Source organism: Nyctereutes procyonoides, unplaced genomic scaffold (genome assembly GCF_905146905.1).
Source record: "Nyctereutes procyonoides isolate TBG_1078 unplaced genomic scaffold, NYPRO_anot_genome, whole genome shotgun sequence".
NCBI classification, from domain to species: domain Eukaryota; kingdom Metazoa; phylum Chordata; class Mammalia; order Carnivora; family Canidae; genus Nyctereutes; species Nyctereutes procyonoides.
This window is the reverse complement of record NW_026575135.1, coordinates 38,613,134-38,630,809: the sequence shown is the minus strand read 5'-3', so window position 1 is coordinate 38,630,809 and position 17,676 is coordinate 38,613,134. Positions and strand designations below refer to the sequence as shown.

General features: G+C 48.1%; 1 protein-coding gene across 1 annotated transcript; it reads right to left on the bottom strand.

Moving 5' to 3' along the window:
* Positions 1 to 6,876: 6,876 nt before the first annotated feature.
* Positions 6,877 to 12,812, bottom strand: LOC129494591 (uncharacterized). The gene is made up of 4 exons (XM_055301508.1): positions 12,692 to 12,812; positions 8,551 to 9,609; positions 7,532 to 7,809; positions 6,877 to 7,228 (listed from the first exon to the last, which is right to left on the bottom strand). The coding sequence occupies exons 1-4, from the start codon at positions 12,810 to 12,812 to the stop codon at positions 6,890 to 6,892; spliced, it is 1,797 nt and encodes a 598-aa protein (XP_055157483.1). The 3' UTR covers positions 6,877 to 6,889.
* Positions 12,813 to 17,676: the final 4,864 nt, after the last annotated feature.

Genomic DNA, 17,676 nt, shown 5'->3' with positions numbered 1-17,676 from the left:
TCAGTCAATGGACACTTGAGGCTGTCTCCATAATATGGCTATTGTAGACAATCCTGCTATAAACATCAAGGTCTATGTATCTCTTTGAATTAGTATTTTTGTATCCTTTGGGTGAATACCTAGTAGTGCAATTGCTGGGTCATAGGGTAGCTCTATTTTTAACTTTCTGAGGAAACTCCATACTGTTTTCCAGAGTGGCTGCACCAGTTTGCATTCCCACCAACAGTGCAAGAGGATTTCCCTTTCTCCGCATCTTTGCCAACACCTGTTGTTTCTTGTGTTCTTGATTTTGGCCATTCTGATAGGTGTGAGGTGCTATTTTATTGTAGCATTGATTTGTATTTCTCTGATGATGGGTGATGTTGAGCATCTTTTCATGTGTCTGTTGGCTATCTATATATCTTCTTTAGAAAAATATCTGTTCAGGTCTTCTCCCCATTTTTTAATTGAATTATTTGGTTTCTGGATGTTGAGTTTTATATGTTCTTTATATTTTTAAATTTTAATTTTTAAAAATATTTTAAAATTTTATTTATTTGAGAAAGAAAGTGAGTGAAAGAGAGAATATAAGCAGGGGGGAGAGGGAGAGAGAGAAGCAGACTCACCTGCTGATGGCCTTTATTAGGTTGAGGTATATTCCCTCCAAGCCTACTTTGTTGAGGATTTTTATCATGAATGGATGTTATGCTTTATCAAATGCTTTTTCTGCATCTATTTGAAATACGATTCTTATCCTTTCTTTTATTAACATGAAATATCACCTTGATTGATTTGTGAATATTGAACCAAACTTGCAATCCAGGAATAAATCCCACTTGCTCATAGTGAATGATTTTTTTAATGTATTGTTCAATTTGATTTGCTAGTCTTTTGTTGAGGATTTTTGCATCTGTGTTTTTCAGAGATATTAGCTTCTAGTTCTCTTTGTGTGTGTGTGGAGTATTTATCTGGTTTGGGCATTAGAGTAATGATGTCCTCAGAATGAATTTGGAAGTTTTCCTTCCTTTTCTATTTTTTTGGAATAATCTGAAAAGAATAGGTATTAGCTTTCCCTCCCTTCCTCCCTCCCTCCCTCTGTTTGTTCCTTCCTTCTTTCCTTCCTTCCTTCCTTCCTTCCTTCCTTCCTTCCTTCCTTCCTTCCTTCCTTCCTTCCTTCCTTCCTTCTTCTTCACCTGAAGCATGGAGCCCAGCACAGGGCTTAAATTCACAACTGTGACATGAAGATCTGAGCTGAGGTCAAGAATCAGAATCCTAGGGATCCCTGGGTGGCGCAGCGGTTTGGCGCCTGCCTTTGGCCCAGGGCGTGATCCTGGAGACCCGGGATCGAATCCCACGTCGGGCTCCCGGTGCATGGAGCCTGCTTCTCCCTCTGCCTCTCTCTCTCTCTGTGTGACTATCATAAATAAATAAAAATTAAAAAAAAAAAAGAATCAGAATCCTAACTGAGTGAGCCACCCAGGCACCCCAAGGTATTAACTCTTCTTTAAAGTTTTGGTAAAATTCGCCTGTAAAGCCATCTGGTCTAGGACTTCTGTTTTCTGGAGTTTTTTTTTTGATTATTGATTCAATTATTTTGCTGGTTATCAGTCTGATCAAATTTACTATTTTTTCCTGTTTCAGTTTTGGTAATTTATACATTTCTAGGAATTCATTTCTTCTAGATTGTCTAATTTGTTGGTATGTAATTTTTCATAATGTTCTCTTGTAATTGTTTGTTGTGTTTGTTTTCTCATCTCATTGATTTGCAATTTTATTTATTTGAGTCCTTTCTCTTTTCTTTTTGATAAGTCTGGCCAGAGATTTATCAATTTTATTAATATTTTCAAAGAACAAGCTCTTGGTTTCATTGATCTGTTTTGTTGATGTTTTTTAAGTTTCTTTATCATTTATTTCTGCTCTAATCTTTATTATTTCCTTCCTTCTGCTGGCTTTGTTTTGTTCTTTTCCTAGCTCCTTTAGTTGGTAGGTTAGGTTGTTTCTTTGAGATTTTTCTTGCTTCTTGAATGGGCCTATATTGCTATATACTTCCTTCTTAGTACCAGTTTTGTTATATCAAAGTTTTGGACGATTGTCTATTCATTTCATTTGTTTCCATGTATTTTTTTTAAATTTCTTCTTCGGTTTCCTGATTGACCTATTGTTTAGTAATATGTTATTTAACCTCCATTATTTGTGATCTTTCCAGATTTTTTCTAGTTTCTTAGCATCGTGATCAGAAAAGGTGCATGGCATGACTTTAATCTTCTTAAATTTGTTGAGGCATGTTTTGTGGCCTAATATATGATCTCTTCTGGGGAATGTTTCATGTACACTTAAAAAGAATGTGAATTCTGCTGTTTAAGGATGGAATGTTCTGGGCAGTCCGGGTGACTCAGAGGTTTAGCGCCGCCTTCAGCCCAGGGCGTGATCCTGGAGACCCGGGATCCAGGCCCACATCAGGCTCTCGGCATGGAGCCTGCTTCTCCCTCTGCCTGTGTCTCTGCCTCTCTCTCTCTAGCTGTGTGTCTCGTGGAGCTCGATCCCAGGTCTCCAGGATCACGCCCTGGGTTGCAGGCGGCGCCCACCCGGGCTGCCCAAATAAATAAAATCTTAAAAAAAAAAAGATGGAATGTTCCAAAAAATGTGTTAAGTCCACCTTGCCCAGCATATCATTCAAAGCCATTGTTTCCTTGTTGATTTTCCTGTTTAGATGATCTGTCCATTAATGTAAATTGGGAGTTAAAGTCCCCTACTATTATTGTAGTATTATCAATTAGTTCCTTTATGTTTGTCATTAATTATTTTATATATTTGGGTACTCTTATGTTGAGTGCATAACTATAATTGTTATATCTTCTTGTTGGGCTATCCCCTTTATTATGATATATGCCCTTCTTCATCTCTTATTACAGTCTTTGGTTTAAAATCTAGTTTGTCAGGGTGCTTGGGTGGCCCAATCAGCTAACCACCTGCCTTTAGTTCAGGTCATAATCCCAGAGTCCTGGAATCAAGCCCCTCATTGGGCTCCCTGCTCAGCAAGAAATCGGCTTCTCCCTCTTCCTCTGCCTCTTCCCTGGCTTGTGTGTGCTCTCTCTCTCTCTCTCTCTCATTCACTCTCAGTCTCAAATAAATAAATAAAATCTTTAAAAAGTAAAATAAAATAAAATCTGGTTTATCTGATACAAGTATTGCTACTCTGACTTTCTTATGACACCATTTGCATGATAAATGTTTCTTCATCCCCTCACATTCACTCTGCAGGTGTCTTTAGGCTTAGAATGAGTCTCTTAAAGGCAGCATGTGGGTAGGTCTGTTTTTTTACATTCTGACACCCTATGTCTTTTGACTGGAGCATTTAGTCCATTTACATGCAAAGTAATTATTGATAGATATGTATATTTTGCCATTTTATTACTTGTTTTGTGGTTGTTTCTGGAGATTTTTTTTTTTCTGATCCTTTCTTGTATTTCTCTCTTTCATGTGTTGCTGATTTTCTTTAGTGACATATTTGGATTTCTTTTTATTCTTTGCTTGTTTATTAGTGGTTTTTGATATATGGTTACCATTAGATTTGTTTATAACCGCTTTTGCAAATATTAGTTTATATTAAATTTATGGTCTTTAAGTCTGAATCTATCCATGTTTTAGGTATATGTTATTATATTTAATATCCTTTTGCATGTGTGAGTTCTTTGACTTTCAGAGAAATATTCTTTTTTCACTGCTTTTGTGTTTTTTGCCTTTATGCTATCACTTTTGGTCTCTCTTTTCCACCCAAAGTGTTCCCTTTAATATTTCTTGCAGGGCTGGTTTAGTGGTCACAGACTGTGAAGGCAGAGAAACGAGAAACGAGAACGTCCTAGAAAGCCCCATATTAGAATAAAAACAGAGCCCAAGCCAGTGGCAGGAAGCCCCTGTTAGAATAAGAACAGAGCTCAGTGCCCTTGAAAGCCCCATATCAAAATGTAAACAGAACTTGAAAAATTCCTCCACCCCTTCTGGAGGTCCCCTAGACCAGCCTATAAAAAACTAAGCTGAAACCCACCTCGGGGTCCAAGTCCCTGCTCCGCTGTGTCGGGTATACTTGGACCCAAGCTCCAGCTTGTAAATAAACCCTCGTGTGTTTGCTTTGGTGTCAGCTCCTTGGTGGTTTCTCGGATTCGTGATCTTGGGCACAACATTTGGGGGCTCGTCCGGGATCCGAGAGACCCCCAGGACCCTATCCGGAGGGTTTCACGCGTGGTGAGTGCACTCAACTTTTTCCACCTTTTGCGCGCATATTTCTGAGAGCTCTAACCTGAAGGAATTCCAATCTGTATCGGGTCGGCATTGGCTTAGGTGGACGCGCTGGCGGGCCGTCGACCGGGGGTCTTGAGGAGATGTCCCTTGCCCCCACTGGGAGGACGGGGTCCTCACCTGTAAAGAGGACGGAGGTCCTCATCTTTAAGGAGGGCTGACTGCCAGCCCTTTTGGTTGCTTTCTGTTTTGTCTCTGCGGCCGCACTGGGACGTTTGTCTGTGTTACTATGTCCTCGTTAACTGTGCATTTGTCTGTGTTACTAATGTTGGACCCTGGCTCACGGGTGCCAACGTGGCCCGGTGGACGCCCCAGAGACTCAGACCCCAGACAGGCAGATGCAATTAGCAAGAGGGTTTATTGAACGTTTGCGCAAACGGGCTCCCCATCTCCGAGGAGGAAAAGAGCCCCGATTAGCAATTACAGGGATCTTTTAAAAGGCAAAAGGAAAGAAACTTCCTAAAGACAAAAGAACCGCGGGAGTCGCATGGCATCCAGGTTGATTTTGGGGAGGGTCAACATGAACCTATTCAGGGACATTCCAATCAGGGTGTGGGGGGGAAACGGTTTTCTTATTGTAAACAGAATGCTTTTAGTTGCTAAAATTTCAGGAAGAAGACTGGATGGGCTGCCTCTGGATTAGGGCTGGCCCTACTTACAAGGGGGGGAGGTTTCTTCATTCCCTCCTCTTGTTTGGGCTGATTTTAACCTTAAAATCTTAGGGAACATTTATTTCTTCAGTTTGGAGGGCCCGACATTGCTGAGTTAATACCAGAGCTTGGGTAATAGACAATCTTTCTCGGATGAACTGGAGCAGCCGGTTGAGGACGCAGGGGCCGAAAGTTAGCAGCAGGAGCAGGATAACTAGAGGCCCAGAATGGTAGAGATTAGGGTGGTCAACCAGGGAGACTGATTAAACCAGCTTTCAAACCAGCCCTGCTGGGCCTCCCGGTCCCTTTGTCTTTTATTTAACCTTTCCCTGAGTTTGGCCATGGAGTCTCTGATGACTCCAGAATGGTCTGCATAGAAACCGCATTCCTCTCCCAGGGCCGCACACAGTCCTCCCTCTTTCAGGACTAGTCAATCCAAGCCTCTCCTGTTGTGAAGTGCTACTTCTGAAAGTGAGGGGAGGGACTGCTAGCTTAGAAACGGACTGCCTAGTGTCCTAGATCCTCATCTACAGCTGTTTGGAGTTCAATATAATGTTGTGAGTCCTGGATCAGAGCAGCTGCGCCAGTACCCACCCCAGCAGCGACCCCTAGTCCCAACATAACGGCTAAGGTTAGGGAGACAGGTTCGCGCCGAAAACGGGTGGGATGTTTATCATACTGATTTTCTAGAGTTTCAGCAGGGTGATAGAACACCCTGGGTATGATCTGCACCATGACACAGAAGTCGTTTGAGCTATTTAGAACCTTAGCCGACACACAGGGGGTGAGGCCTTTGTTGCATGCCCACCAAGTTCCCGGCTGGGGCTCCAGGTAAGAATCAGTCCCCAAAATCGGGGTGGTAGTGTTGCAGAGTCTCTGGTAGCCCCGGGGGGGTGTTCCTATGCAGGTTCCCTGTCCTGTAACTTCTGTAAGGGTGAATTGTGGTTGGGAGTCGGGTGTGCATCCCTGAGTGCTAGTGATGTTATTATAGGTCCCTGAAGTAGCAATTCCCTCATAATAAGGGGGGGGGGGATGCAAGGCAGAGCCAGCAGGATTTAGTTACATCGGGGCTGGTTCGATTAAGGGCCAGGAATGCCCCTATGATAAGATTAAACAGTCGTTGTCCCGTCTCGGGTGACGACCGAGGGGTTGGAGTGACCGCGAAGTTAGTGGGTGCGGCGCTCCCTGCGGCTAGGGCCGGGGCAGCTCTTTGTTCCCCGAGGACCGCGTTAGGCCCGATCGCCACGGGGTCTGGGGATTCTATTTTTAGTTTAATTCTGAATATAAAACCATCATCTGTTCTTTCTTTGTATAACCTGAGTCCCCACGTATATCCATTGGCCCAGTAAGTAGCCCTTTTTCCGGGCTCCGTGAAGGATATCCGTAGGGGATGACACCACCCTTGGCAGGGCCCATAATTAAGGGTTTTCCATTTGCTAAATGTCGGGTGAGTATAGTTAGCCTGGACAGTGATATAATCCCAGGAGGAGGAGGGCCTCCATTCTGTATCCCCAGTAGTTTCGCACCCCCAATTTTTACAATAAAAATATTCCCCTCCTCCACAGGTGGGATTTAGCCTGCGATCTCTGTGGTGCCCGGGACAGACATAAAAGGGAAGAGTGCTTAGCATGGCCCTTCTATCAGGCGTGCCACAGCCTCCCCATGGGTCTAATCCCAGTCGCCCTGGAGGGCTTTCTTGGTTAGGGGCTCTAGAGGTGTCGAAGTATCCCTCTAGGTCCCATGGGCTAGGGGCCCCTATGGTTAGCTTGCATAGGTCAGGGTATAGGTCAGGCCACCAGGTTCCCACGGGGGCGGTCTTAGTTATAGACCAGACCTCGTCACCCCCAGACGTTAGTACCTGCCAGGTTAACCTTTTGAGGGCATGAGGGTCACCTTTGGTGGAGGTGAAGAGCGCTAGGAGAGGTAGGAATATAACAACTGTCATTGAACAATTTTTGAAAGTCTTATCTTGAGCGGGTTTGGGTGCGGTGGAGCTTCCATTGGAGTGGCTCGTCCGGTCCGTCCTGGCTGGCGTCAGCGGTGCTCGTTGATGGGGCGCGCTGGACGTGTGAGGCGTGGACCCAAGCAGCAATGCCGTCTACCTTTAAGGCGGTTGGGGTGGTCAGTAGGACAGTATATGGGCCCTTCCAGCGGGGCTCAAGCGTCCTGGACTGATGTCTCCTGACGTAGACGGAGTCCCGGATCTGGAACGGGTGTGGGCCGGTTGTGTCTCCGGGGCGGTAGACAGCCGCAAGGGGTTTCCAGATCTGGTGCTGGATAATCTGGAGCGCCTTTAGCCTGTCCTGTAAACCGGGAGTGTTAGCAAGAGGGTCAATAGCAGAATCTAGTAAGTCTGTTACTGGTGGGGGACCTCCATAGAGAATCTCGTAAGGAGTTAGCCCATGGCGCGCGGGAGTGTTCTGGACTCGGAACAGAACCATAGGGAGGAGTTGGACCCAGTCTCTAGTGCCAGTCTCCAATGTCAATTTAGTTAGGGTCTCTTTAATTGTTCTATTCATTCTTTCTACCTGACCTGAGCTCTGGGGTCTGTATGCACAATGTAATTTCCAATTTATCCCCAGTAATCTGGCCACCAACTGACTTACCTGGGAGACGAAGGCGGGGCCGTTGTCCGACCCTATTACCTTGGGCAGTCCAAACCGGGGGAAAATTTCTTCCAGGATTTTCTTGACAACCACCTGGGCGGTTTCTTGCTTGGTGGGGAAAGCTTCTGTCCAGCCATTTCGTAGAAAGCTACTCCCATCGGTGTACCAGGTTGCTTCAGCATCTGGCAAAGGCTGGTCCGTCAAGTCCCCTCTGGTGCCATGGACTTCAGCTAGGATCTGGTGGCAATCATGCATTACTAGGGAGGGGGACTCGGTTTCTGGAAGCAAGGTGGCCGGGTTTAGAGATGTAGCTGTTCCAAACTGTATCCGCTCAGAATTCAGTAACATGGCCTGATAATGGGTGACCCGGGCGTTTGAGAGCCATCGATCAGGGGGCTGGCGGATGACTGTCTCTACGGCGTGGGGGGCCACCACAGTGAGGGGTTGGCCAAAAGTCAACTTGTCTGAGTCTTTTACCAGGACTGCCACAGCCGCTATTATTCGGAGACATGGGGGCCATCCTGCAGCCACGCTGTCTAATTTTTTTGAAAAGTATGCCACGGGCCTTTTCCAGGGTCCCAGTTTTTGAGTTAGGACCCCTTTGGCTATTCCATTATGTTCATCAACATATAGCGTAAAAGGCTTGGTTACATCTGGGAGGCTCAGGGCAGGGGCGGTCAATAAGGCCCTTTTTATTTTGTCAAAAGCCAATTGCTGCTCCTTTCCCCAGTGGTAGGGGGTGTTGGATTTCGTGAGAGGATATAGGGGAGCCGCCATCTCCGCAAACCTGGGTATCCAGAGGCGGCAGAACCCAGCACTGTCGAGGAACTCTCCTAGTCCTTTGGCATTAGTGGGTGCTGGGATCAGGGCTACAGCCTTTTTGCGGCTCTCCGTCAGCCACCTCTGGCCTCCTTCCAGGAGATATCCCAGATAGGTCACTTGTCTCTGGACTACTTGGGCCTTTTTGGTGGAGGCCCTATACCCCAGTTCTCCCAGTCTCTCAAGCAGGGCCCCCGTACCTTTTACACAATCCTGTTCTGTCCTAGCCGCCAGGAGCAAATCATCCACGTACTGCAGAAGGACGAGGTCCGGATGGCCAACTCGGAAATCTGCCAAATCCCGATGCAAGGCCTCATCGAACAAAGTAGGGGAGTTTTTGAATCCCTGTGGCAGCCTTGTCCAAGTGAGTTGTCCTGAGAATCCCGTCTCAGGATCTTTCCATTCAAAAGCAAAAATAGGCTGGCTTTGAGAGCTTAACCTCAGGCAGAAGAATGCATCTTTTAGATCTAACACCGTATACCAGACATGGCTTGGGGGTAAGGTGCTGAGCAAGTTGTAGGGATTCGGCACCGTGGGATGTATGTCCTCTGACCTCCAGTTAACCTCTCGTAAATCTTGTACCGGCCGGTAATCTCCTGTGCCGGGTTTTTTTACGGGTAATAGAGGAGTATTCCAGGGTGACTGGCAAGGTATTAAAATGCCCAATTGTAGTAGTCTCTGTATATGTGGCCGAATGCCTTCTTTGGCCTCTTTGCTCATTGAATATTGCCGGATCGGTATGGGGGTGGCCGAGGGTTTTAAGTTTATAATTATGGGCGGCTGGTTTACAGCTAGTCCCATTCCGGCCGTTTCCACCCAGGCCTGAGGGTAGTTAGTGAGCCATTCAGAATCTAGGGGCTGCACGGACGGTGGAGAGTCCTCGTGCAGCCGGTGTTCATCCTCTAGGCGCAAGGTCAGTACCTGGAGGGGCTGCCCTCCCGCGCCAGTAATAGTGGCCCCTTTTTGCTGAAAATGTATCTGGGCCCCTACTTTTGAAAGAAGGTCTCTGCCTAGGAGAGGGTAAGGGCAGTCTGGGACCAGTAAGAAGGAATGCGTTACTTGCCCAGTGCTCAGGTGGACCTTCCGTTCGGTTGTCCATCGATATAACTTGCCTCCAGTTGCCCCCTGAACCCAAGACGTTTTAGAGCTCAAGGGTCCTTTTGCCTCAGTTAAAACTGAATGTTGAGCTCCCGTATCGACCAGGAAGGTCACCGGCTGTCCCCCCACTTTAAGGGTTATCCGAGGCTCGGGGGGGGGGGTTCCTGGCCCTGACACCCCTAATCTTCATCTTCTAGGGACAAAACAGGAATGGGCTTCTTTTTAGGTCCCTGCGTTTGGCCCTTCCTTGGGCAATCTTTAACCCAATGTCCTTTTTCCTTGCAGTAGGCACACTGGTCTCGTTCAACCCGTGGTCCTCTTTTGTCTCCCAGGTCCCTACTCTGTCCTGACTTACTCTGCCCTGAGCCCTGTACTACGGTGGCCAGTATCCTAGTCAGCTCTTTATTATGTCTTTTATCTCTCTTATCCTCCCGTTCCTCTTGCTCTTTACGGATCCTTTCCTCCCTTTCCTCTAGAGTTTCTCGCTTGTTAAAAACCTTCTCTGCCTCTTTCACTAAGTCCTGTAAGGTGTACCCCTGAAGTCCCTCCAACCGTTGTAACTTATTACGAATATCCGAGGCCGACTGTCCAATGAAGGACATAATTACATCTGGTTGGCGGTCTTCAGCCAAGGGGTCAAAGGGAGTATACATGCGGTAGCCTTCTATTAACCTCTCCAGAAAACCTGCCGGCGTCTCCTCTTTTCCCTGCACTATAGCACGTACCTTTGCCAAATTGGTGGGGCGACGCCCTGCCCCTTTGAGACCCGCTAGGAGTACCTGGCGATAGAGACGGAGCCGCTCCCTACCAGCAACAGTGTCGTAGTCCCAGGTCGGGCCAACCAAGGGGAAAACATCCTCAATCTCATTAGGCAGCCGGGTCGGCCTCCCATCGCCCCGGACGTTTTTCCGAGCTTCCAGGTACGCGCGCTGTCTCTCCTCCGTGGTGAGGAGAGTCTGCAGGAGCTGTTGGCGGTCATCCCAGGTCGGCTGATCGAGGTGCCCATTGGGTCCTGGCTGGAAGACCAGGGCCTTCACCTGCAAGATAATATCAATATTAAAAGCTCCGTTCCTGGGCCACCCGACGTTGGAAGCCGGCCACTCTGAGGAGCAGAAGGTGACCCATCTTCATCTTCTGACTTCCACCGAAAGATTGTGTGCCCGGCCAGCGACTTCTTTCCAGTGATCTAGAGTGAGGCTTAAAGGGGTGGTTACAGTCTGCCCCATGGGTGTAGAGAAGGGGTGAGCGGTGAGGAGGAGGACAGGAAAGGAAGAGAAACACGGAACGAACAGACGCACACGAACGACAGGACTGGCGCGGCAGATTCAGATGGGAGCGGTCGCGAACCACGACCCTCCCCGAAGAGGAGGGAGTGCCGGGGCTCCGTTCCTCTTCCAGACCACTCCGGAGTCCGACTCCGGAGGGGGACCAGGGGTCTCGGGCACGTCTGCCTCCCCCGCTGGTCCAAATACAGAATACAGAGTACAGCGTCCTGCAGGCACAATACAGACCCGGCACAAAACAGACCCGGCCAGTCAGACAAACGGACGAGACAGATAGGACATTTAGCGAGCTCGGTCTTACCTCCTTCCAGTCTTAGGATTGAGTCTGGGACGTCTCAGATCCCGGACGAGCCCCCAAATGTTGGACCCTGGCTCACGGGTGCCACGGCCGTGACGCCCAGAGCAGACCCAGACAGGCAGATGCAATTAGCAAGAGGGTTTATTGAACGTTTGCGCAAACGGGCTCCCCATCTCCGAGGAGGAAAAGAGCCCCGATTAGCAATTACAGGTGTCTTTTAAAAGGCAAAAGGAAAGAAACTTCCTAAAGACAAAAGAACCGCGGGAGTCGCATGGCATCCAGGTTGATTTTGGGGAGGGTCAACATGAACCTATTCAGGGACATTCCAATCAGGGTGTGGGGGGGAAACGGTTTTCTTATTGTAAACAGAATGCTTTTAGTTGCTAAAATTTCAGGAAGAAGACTGGATGGGCTGCCTCTGGATTAGGGCTGGCCCTACTTACAAGGGGGGGAGGTTTCTTCACTGTGTCTTTGTTAACTGTCATAACTGTTTGCATAAGGAGACGGAGATTACAAATCTATCGCATATCAGTATGGCCAACTTTTGGCGTGGGATGGCCCCGAGAAGGAACTTTCCACCTACCATCTTACAGGTTAAGGCTGTGATCTTCAGGGACAAACCAGATGGCCACCCTGACCAGGTGCCCAACATCCTGGCCTGGCAGGACATGACCGAAAATTCCCCTCCTTGGCTAAAACCCTTTTTACCCCCCAAATGTGCACAATTCGGCTGAAGGTAAGGAGAGACTCCGGGTCCACCACCAGACTCTAATGGCAGGTCTCCAGGCTGCCAGGCGCAAGCCTACCAATCTGGCCAAGGTCTATGATGTGAGGCAGGGTAAGAATGAGAGTCCAGCAGCCTTCTTAGAGAGAGTCATAGAGGCTTTTAGGAGGTACACCCTATGAACCCAGAAGCCCCAGAAACAAAGGCTGCAATTATCATGGCTTTTGTTAACCAGGCCGCTCCAGACGTTAAAAAGAAATTGCAAAGAGTAGAGAGACTGGGAGAGAAGAGTTTGCAGGACTTAGTGATAGTAGCAGAACGAGTCTATAGGGATCCCTGGGTGGCGCAGCGGTTTGGCGCCTGCCTTTGGCCCAGGGCGCGATCCTGGAGACCCGGGATCGAATCCCACGTCGGGCTCCCAGTGCATGGAGCCTGCTTCTCCCTCTGCCTGTGTCTCTGCCTCTCTCTGTATGACTATTGTAAATTTAAAAAAAAAAAAAAAAAAAAAAAAAAAGAACGAGTCTATAATAATAGAGAAAGTCCAGAAGAACAACAAACCAAACTAAGTGACTGGCAGACCCGAAACCTGGCCAAGATCCTGCTGGCCACAACTTGGGATGACCCACAGGAAAGACGGAGGCACCTCAAGAAGCTGGCTTCAGGGACAGGTAAGGAGGATGGCCCTGGTCCCCATCGGGAGCACCCTAAGCTGAACAAAAACCAATGTGCTTATTGCAAAGAAGAGGGCCACTGGGTAAAAAGCTGCCCTAACAAAAGATTTAAGGCCCCTGCCAAGATCTTGAAAATGGAGGACCTGGCCGATTAGGGGAGTCAGGGTTCGGCACCCCTCTCTGAGCCCAGGGTAACTCTTAAAGTGGAGGGGCAACCTGTTGAATTCCTAGTGGACACTGGGGCACAACATTCGGTTTTATTACAACCCCAAGGGAAATTGGCAAACAAAACTTCATGGGTGCGAGGGGCCACAGGCACCAAACAATACTCATGGACTACCCGAAGAACTGTGGATTTCGGCAGGGGCAGGGTATCCCACTCCTTCATGGTCATCCCTGAGTGTCCCTACCTGTTGTTAGGTCGGGATTTGCTCGCCAAGATGGGGGCACAAATTTGCTTCCACCCCGAAGGGGCAAAAGTCCTAAACAAGAAGGGGCACCTGATCCAGGTGCTTGTCCTGAGTTTAAAAGATGAATATCATCTCCACCAAATGCCCTCAGCCCCAATGACTGACATTGACCGTTGGCTGCGGGAATTTCCCCAAGCGTGGGCAGAAACTGGGGGAATCGGGCTGGCCCAGCATCGACCAGCCATATACATAGAACTAAAGCCGGGGGCAGACCCTGTCAAGCTCAGGGCAGAACTGACCGCACTGGCCAAGGCGCTGACCATGGGGGAAGGTAAACGAATAAACATCTACACCGACAGCAGGTGCGCCTTCGCCACCGCTCACGTCCACGGAGCCCTTCACAGGGAGAGAGGGCTGCTGACAGCAGAGGGAAAGACTGTTAAAAACAAAACAGAGATTCTTGAACTCCTGAGGGCCCTCTGGCTGCCCAAGGCCCTAGGCATCATCCACTGTCCGGGGCACCAGAAGGCAGACACGCCAGTAGCCAGGGGAAACCGGCTGGCCGACTTAAAAGCAAAGGAGGCGGCCCTTTTGGTGACCCAGGTCTTAGCTACCACGCTACCTGATCTGGGGGCACCGACCCTGCCTGACACCCCCAACTATACTGATGCTGACTTACACTGGATCAAACGCTTGCCTATGACCAGTGCTTGCATGGCTGGTGGAGGGCCGCAGACTCCAGCATCATCCTGCCAGAGGAACTAGGACGGCGAGTCCTATCCAAAATGCATCGGAGCACTCACATGGGGACAAGGAAGATGGAAGGCCTCATACGACATGCAAAGATCACTATTAAAGACTCTCGAGCAAAGATCGAGCAGATTGTGGCAAGCTGCCATGCATGCCAGTTAACTAATGCCACCGCCCATGGATCTAACCCAGGCACCCGGCTTTGGGGGACCACCCAGGAGCCTACTGGGAAGTGGACTTCACTGAGGTAAAATCTGGAAAATACGGATACAGGTATTTATTAGTGTTTGTAGATACTTTTTCAGGATGGACAGAGGCATTTCCCACCAAACATGAAACGGCACGGACAGTGACCAAGAAACTGCTGGAAGACATCTTACCGAAGTATGGTTTTCCTGTTAAAACTGGGTCAGACAACGGCCCAGGATTCGTCTCTAAGGTAACACGGGGAGTGGCACTAGTATTTGGGGCAGATTGGAAATTACATTGTGCATATAGACCCCAGAGCTCAGGACAGGTAGAGAGGATGAAGAGAACATTAAAGGAGACCTTAACTAAATTAGCCCTGGAGACTGGCGGGGACTGGGTGACTCTCCTCCCCTTCGCCCTATATAGGGTGAGGAACTCCCCATATAAGATGGGACTGACTCCCTACGAGATCATGTTCGGTCTTCCTCCACCTATTATCCCCAATTTAAAACCTGAGGTGCTTGCTGAATTTGATGATCACCAACTTCTTTTCTCCCTCCAAATGTTACAACGAACCCATGAGCAGGTGTGGTCTAAGCTGAGGGCTCTCTATGAGACTGGGCCACCCCCAGACCCCCATCGACATGGGCCAGGTGACTGGGTGTACGTGCGGAGATACCAACACTGGACACTTCAACCTCGCTGGAAGGGACCTTACATCGTGATCCTGACCACTCCCACCACTCTCAAGGTCGACGGGATTACTCCCTGGGTCCACTACACCCAAGTCCAGCCCGCTGACCCACTCGCCGTTCTCAAGGACTTTGTTCCAGAATGGAAAAGCCAACCGGACAAGGACAATCCCCTAAAGCTAAGACTGCGCAGTTTTCACTTATTTCCCACCTCCAAGACTCCCTAGTCTGAGGTTGTCTTTCAAAATAGAAGGGGATTAGAATTAGTCTTCTTACAACAAAGGATGGGGGGGGGGTTATGTGCTGCCTTAAACGTAGGATGTTGCTACTTCGCTGGAATGTAAATGGGAGCGAGAATAACAACAAGGTTGGTTAGAATCCTGGTTTAATCATTCCCCTTGGCTCACTCTGAGAGCAGCCTGGACCCATGATTGGGTCCTTCCTTAGGTTCCTCTGAGAGGGGGAAATGTGGAGGCCAAGAAAATTAAGGCCATTCCACTTTAAGTTCAGTGTTAGAACAAGTACCTCCATCCCAGGCCCCTGTGAATAAGAGCTGAACTTTACCTTACTTCAGTTACAGGAAGAAAACAGCTTACAGCTTAACATCCTAGAAAGCCCCATATTAGAATAAAAACAGAGCCCAAACCAAGGGCAGGAAGCCCCTATTAGAATTAGAACAAAGCTCAAAGCCCTTGAAGGCCCCATAACAAAATGTAAACAGAACTTGAGGAATTGCTCCACCCCTTCTGGAGGTCCCCTAGACCAGTCCTTAAAACTAAGCTGAAACCCACCTCGGGGTCCAAGTCCCTGCTCTGCTGTGCCAGGTACACTTGGACCCAAGCTCGAGCTTGTAAATAAACCCTCGTGTGTTTGCATCGGTGTCGGCTCCTTGGTGGTTTCTCGGATCCGTGATCTTGGGCACAACAATTTTGTCTAAGTCTCCGCTTGCTTTTCTGTTTTAGAAAAGCCAGATATGTATCCTGCTCCTGAAAGTAATGGCCTTATGAAGAATAGGTTATGTAATGTCTAGTGTAATGTCTAGTGCTTCAGGTAGTATCACTAGTATGTGCTGCATGTGCTCTACTATTGTGTCCTGGCTGTTCTATCCTTAAGGCTAGTCATCTGCAGAGACTCTCCTTGTCTGCTCTTGGCAGTTTTTGGTCCCTGGCCTGAATGTGGTGAGTTTTAAGTAGGTGTGCTCTGGTCTGCTTGTGAAATTAGACCTGTTACCATCTCTATGGGAACTGAGATCTTTCAAACCTCTCTGATCAGGACATGTGGTATGAGCAGGAGTTTGTGCTAGTCTTCTGGGGGAGGCATCTGTCATGGTTGGGACTGAGGCAAACCTGACTGAGAATGGCAGTTCCACCAGAGCACTGGGGGTTGGGGCTTGGTATAAGCAAGTTAGGCTGCTGGTGTCAGCACTGCTCTGCTTCCTTTATGTGGCTCTGTAATTATGCTGAGGAGTGGAGGGGTGGCTCCTTTCTTCCCAGAGAGGCTCCTTTGTTCCCAGAGATGCTCTCAGTGAATGCTGCCTCTCAGGGATGAACCCCAAGAAGAGTGAATAATCTCCCCACTGTGTGCCCCAGGTGCTCTTCAGATAGCTGTCTCCACACTCTCTCCCCCTGGGTTGTTTGCCTGCCTTCCCTCCAAGAGCAGCACAGTATTCTATCCTGGCCAAGCCCACTGACCTTTAAAACTCCAAGCTTTAAGCTGGAGGTGAGAATTCACAAAATTCAGCCCCTCTTATTTTCCAAGCCAATTGCTATGGGGAAATGTTCTCTGTGCTTCTCTCTCTCTCTCTCTCTCTCTCTCTGCCTTCTCTGAGACCACAGCTTCCTCCCCTCCACAGCAACAAGAATCCACTTCTTCTTTAAACCACTTCTCCATACTTTCTCTCTTCTTCAATGTGGCCTCTTCTCTCCCTTTAGTAGTGGAATTTGTTCTGTCAGTCTTCAGGTCTATTTCTAGGGATCAAGTCCCACATCGGGCTTCCTGCATGGAGCCTGCTTTTCCCTCTGCCTGTGTCTCTCTGCCTCTCTCTTGCTCTCTCTGAATCAATCAATCAATCAATCAATCTTAAAAAAAAAAAAAAAAGAACCATCAGGAAATTTGGAGAAACAAGTAGTATTACAAATCTGAGAAGGTACATGGCAGGTCAGAGGGCCACACAGGATGGTCATGGGTAGCAAGAGGTGGAGAGCAAGCAAAGACCTGGGCCTCTGCCTTCTTTAGGGTGGAAGGTGGGGTGCCTACAGTTTTGAGGTTTACTTTATTTTTTTTTAAGATTTTATTTATTTATTCATGACAGAGAGAGGCAGACACACAAGCAGAGGGAGAAGCAGGCTCCATACAGGGAGCCCGATGTGGTACTCGATCCCGGGTCTCCAGGATCACGCCCTGGGCCCAAGGCAGGCACCAAACCACTGAGCCACCTGGGCTGCCCTTGAGGTTTACTTTATTGGTGAATTTAAAACATAAGAGCAGGAATTAGGGCACAGGAAGGGAGAAGTGAGGTCCCTCAAGTTGTCAGTTATCTAGGTCATCCAGGGCTTTCTGATAGGAAACTTCATGAGTGGGGCTGACAGAGTTTCTTATCTAGTTTCCTAATCATAGCTATGGCAGAGCTAGAAATATGTTTATTCCAGAGAGATGTCTTTGGAATGGATGCCTCAGCGATCAAAAGCTTAAAGTCAGATGCTTACATTATGATCAGAAAACTTAATGTCAGGCACTGAGAATACACATTTCATCACAGAAAACTAACACTATAAAACTGAATATTAGATACACTCCACTCTCAAAAAATTCCCTCAATCTATTTCAGGGGACTTGAGCTCCAGCCTACCACTCTTTTACTGACCCCTTTCTCCACTCTCTTTTATCAATCCCTCCACCTCCACATTTCTGTTCTTTTCTGGTATGTGGAAGTTTATTTTTTTATTATTTTTTTATTATTTATTTATTTATGATAGTCACACACAGAGAGAGAGGCAGAGACACAGGCAGAGAGAGAAGCAGGCTCCATGCACCGGGAGCCCAACGTGGGATTCGATCTCGGGTCTCCAGGATCACGCCCTGGGCCAAAGGCAGGCGCCAAACCGCTGCACCACCCAGGGATCCCAGTATGTGGAAGTTTAAACCACACTTTCTATCCATAGAAGTCTTCCCCAATACAAAAACCACTTTTCTGCCAACAGGATTTTTTTTT

Coding starts and splice junctions, on each gene's coding strand:
- LOC129494591 (XM_055301508.1), bottom strand. CDS start 12,812: ATGAAGGAGTGGGATACCCTGCCCCTGCCGAAATCCACAGTTCTTCGG. Junction 7,810..8,550: donor AGAACAGGATTGTGTAAAAG/GTACGGGGGCCC, acceptor CCTTGCTTCCAG/AAACCGAGTCCCCCTCCCTA. Junction 7,229..7,531: donor GCCCCGCCTTCGTCTCCCAG/GTAAGTCAGTTG, acceptor CCCGGTTTACAG/GACAGGCTAAAGGCGCTCCA.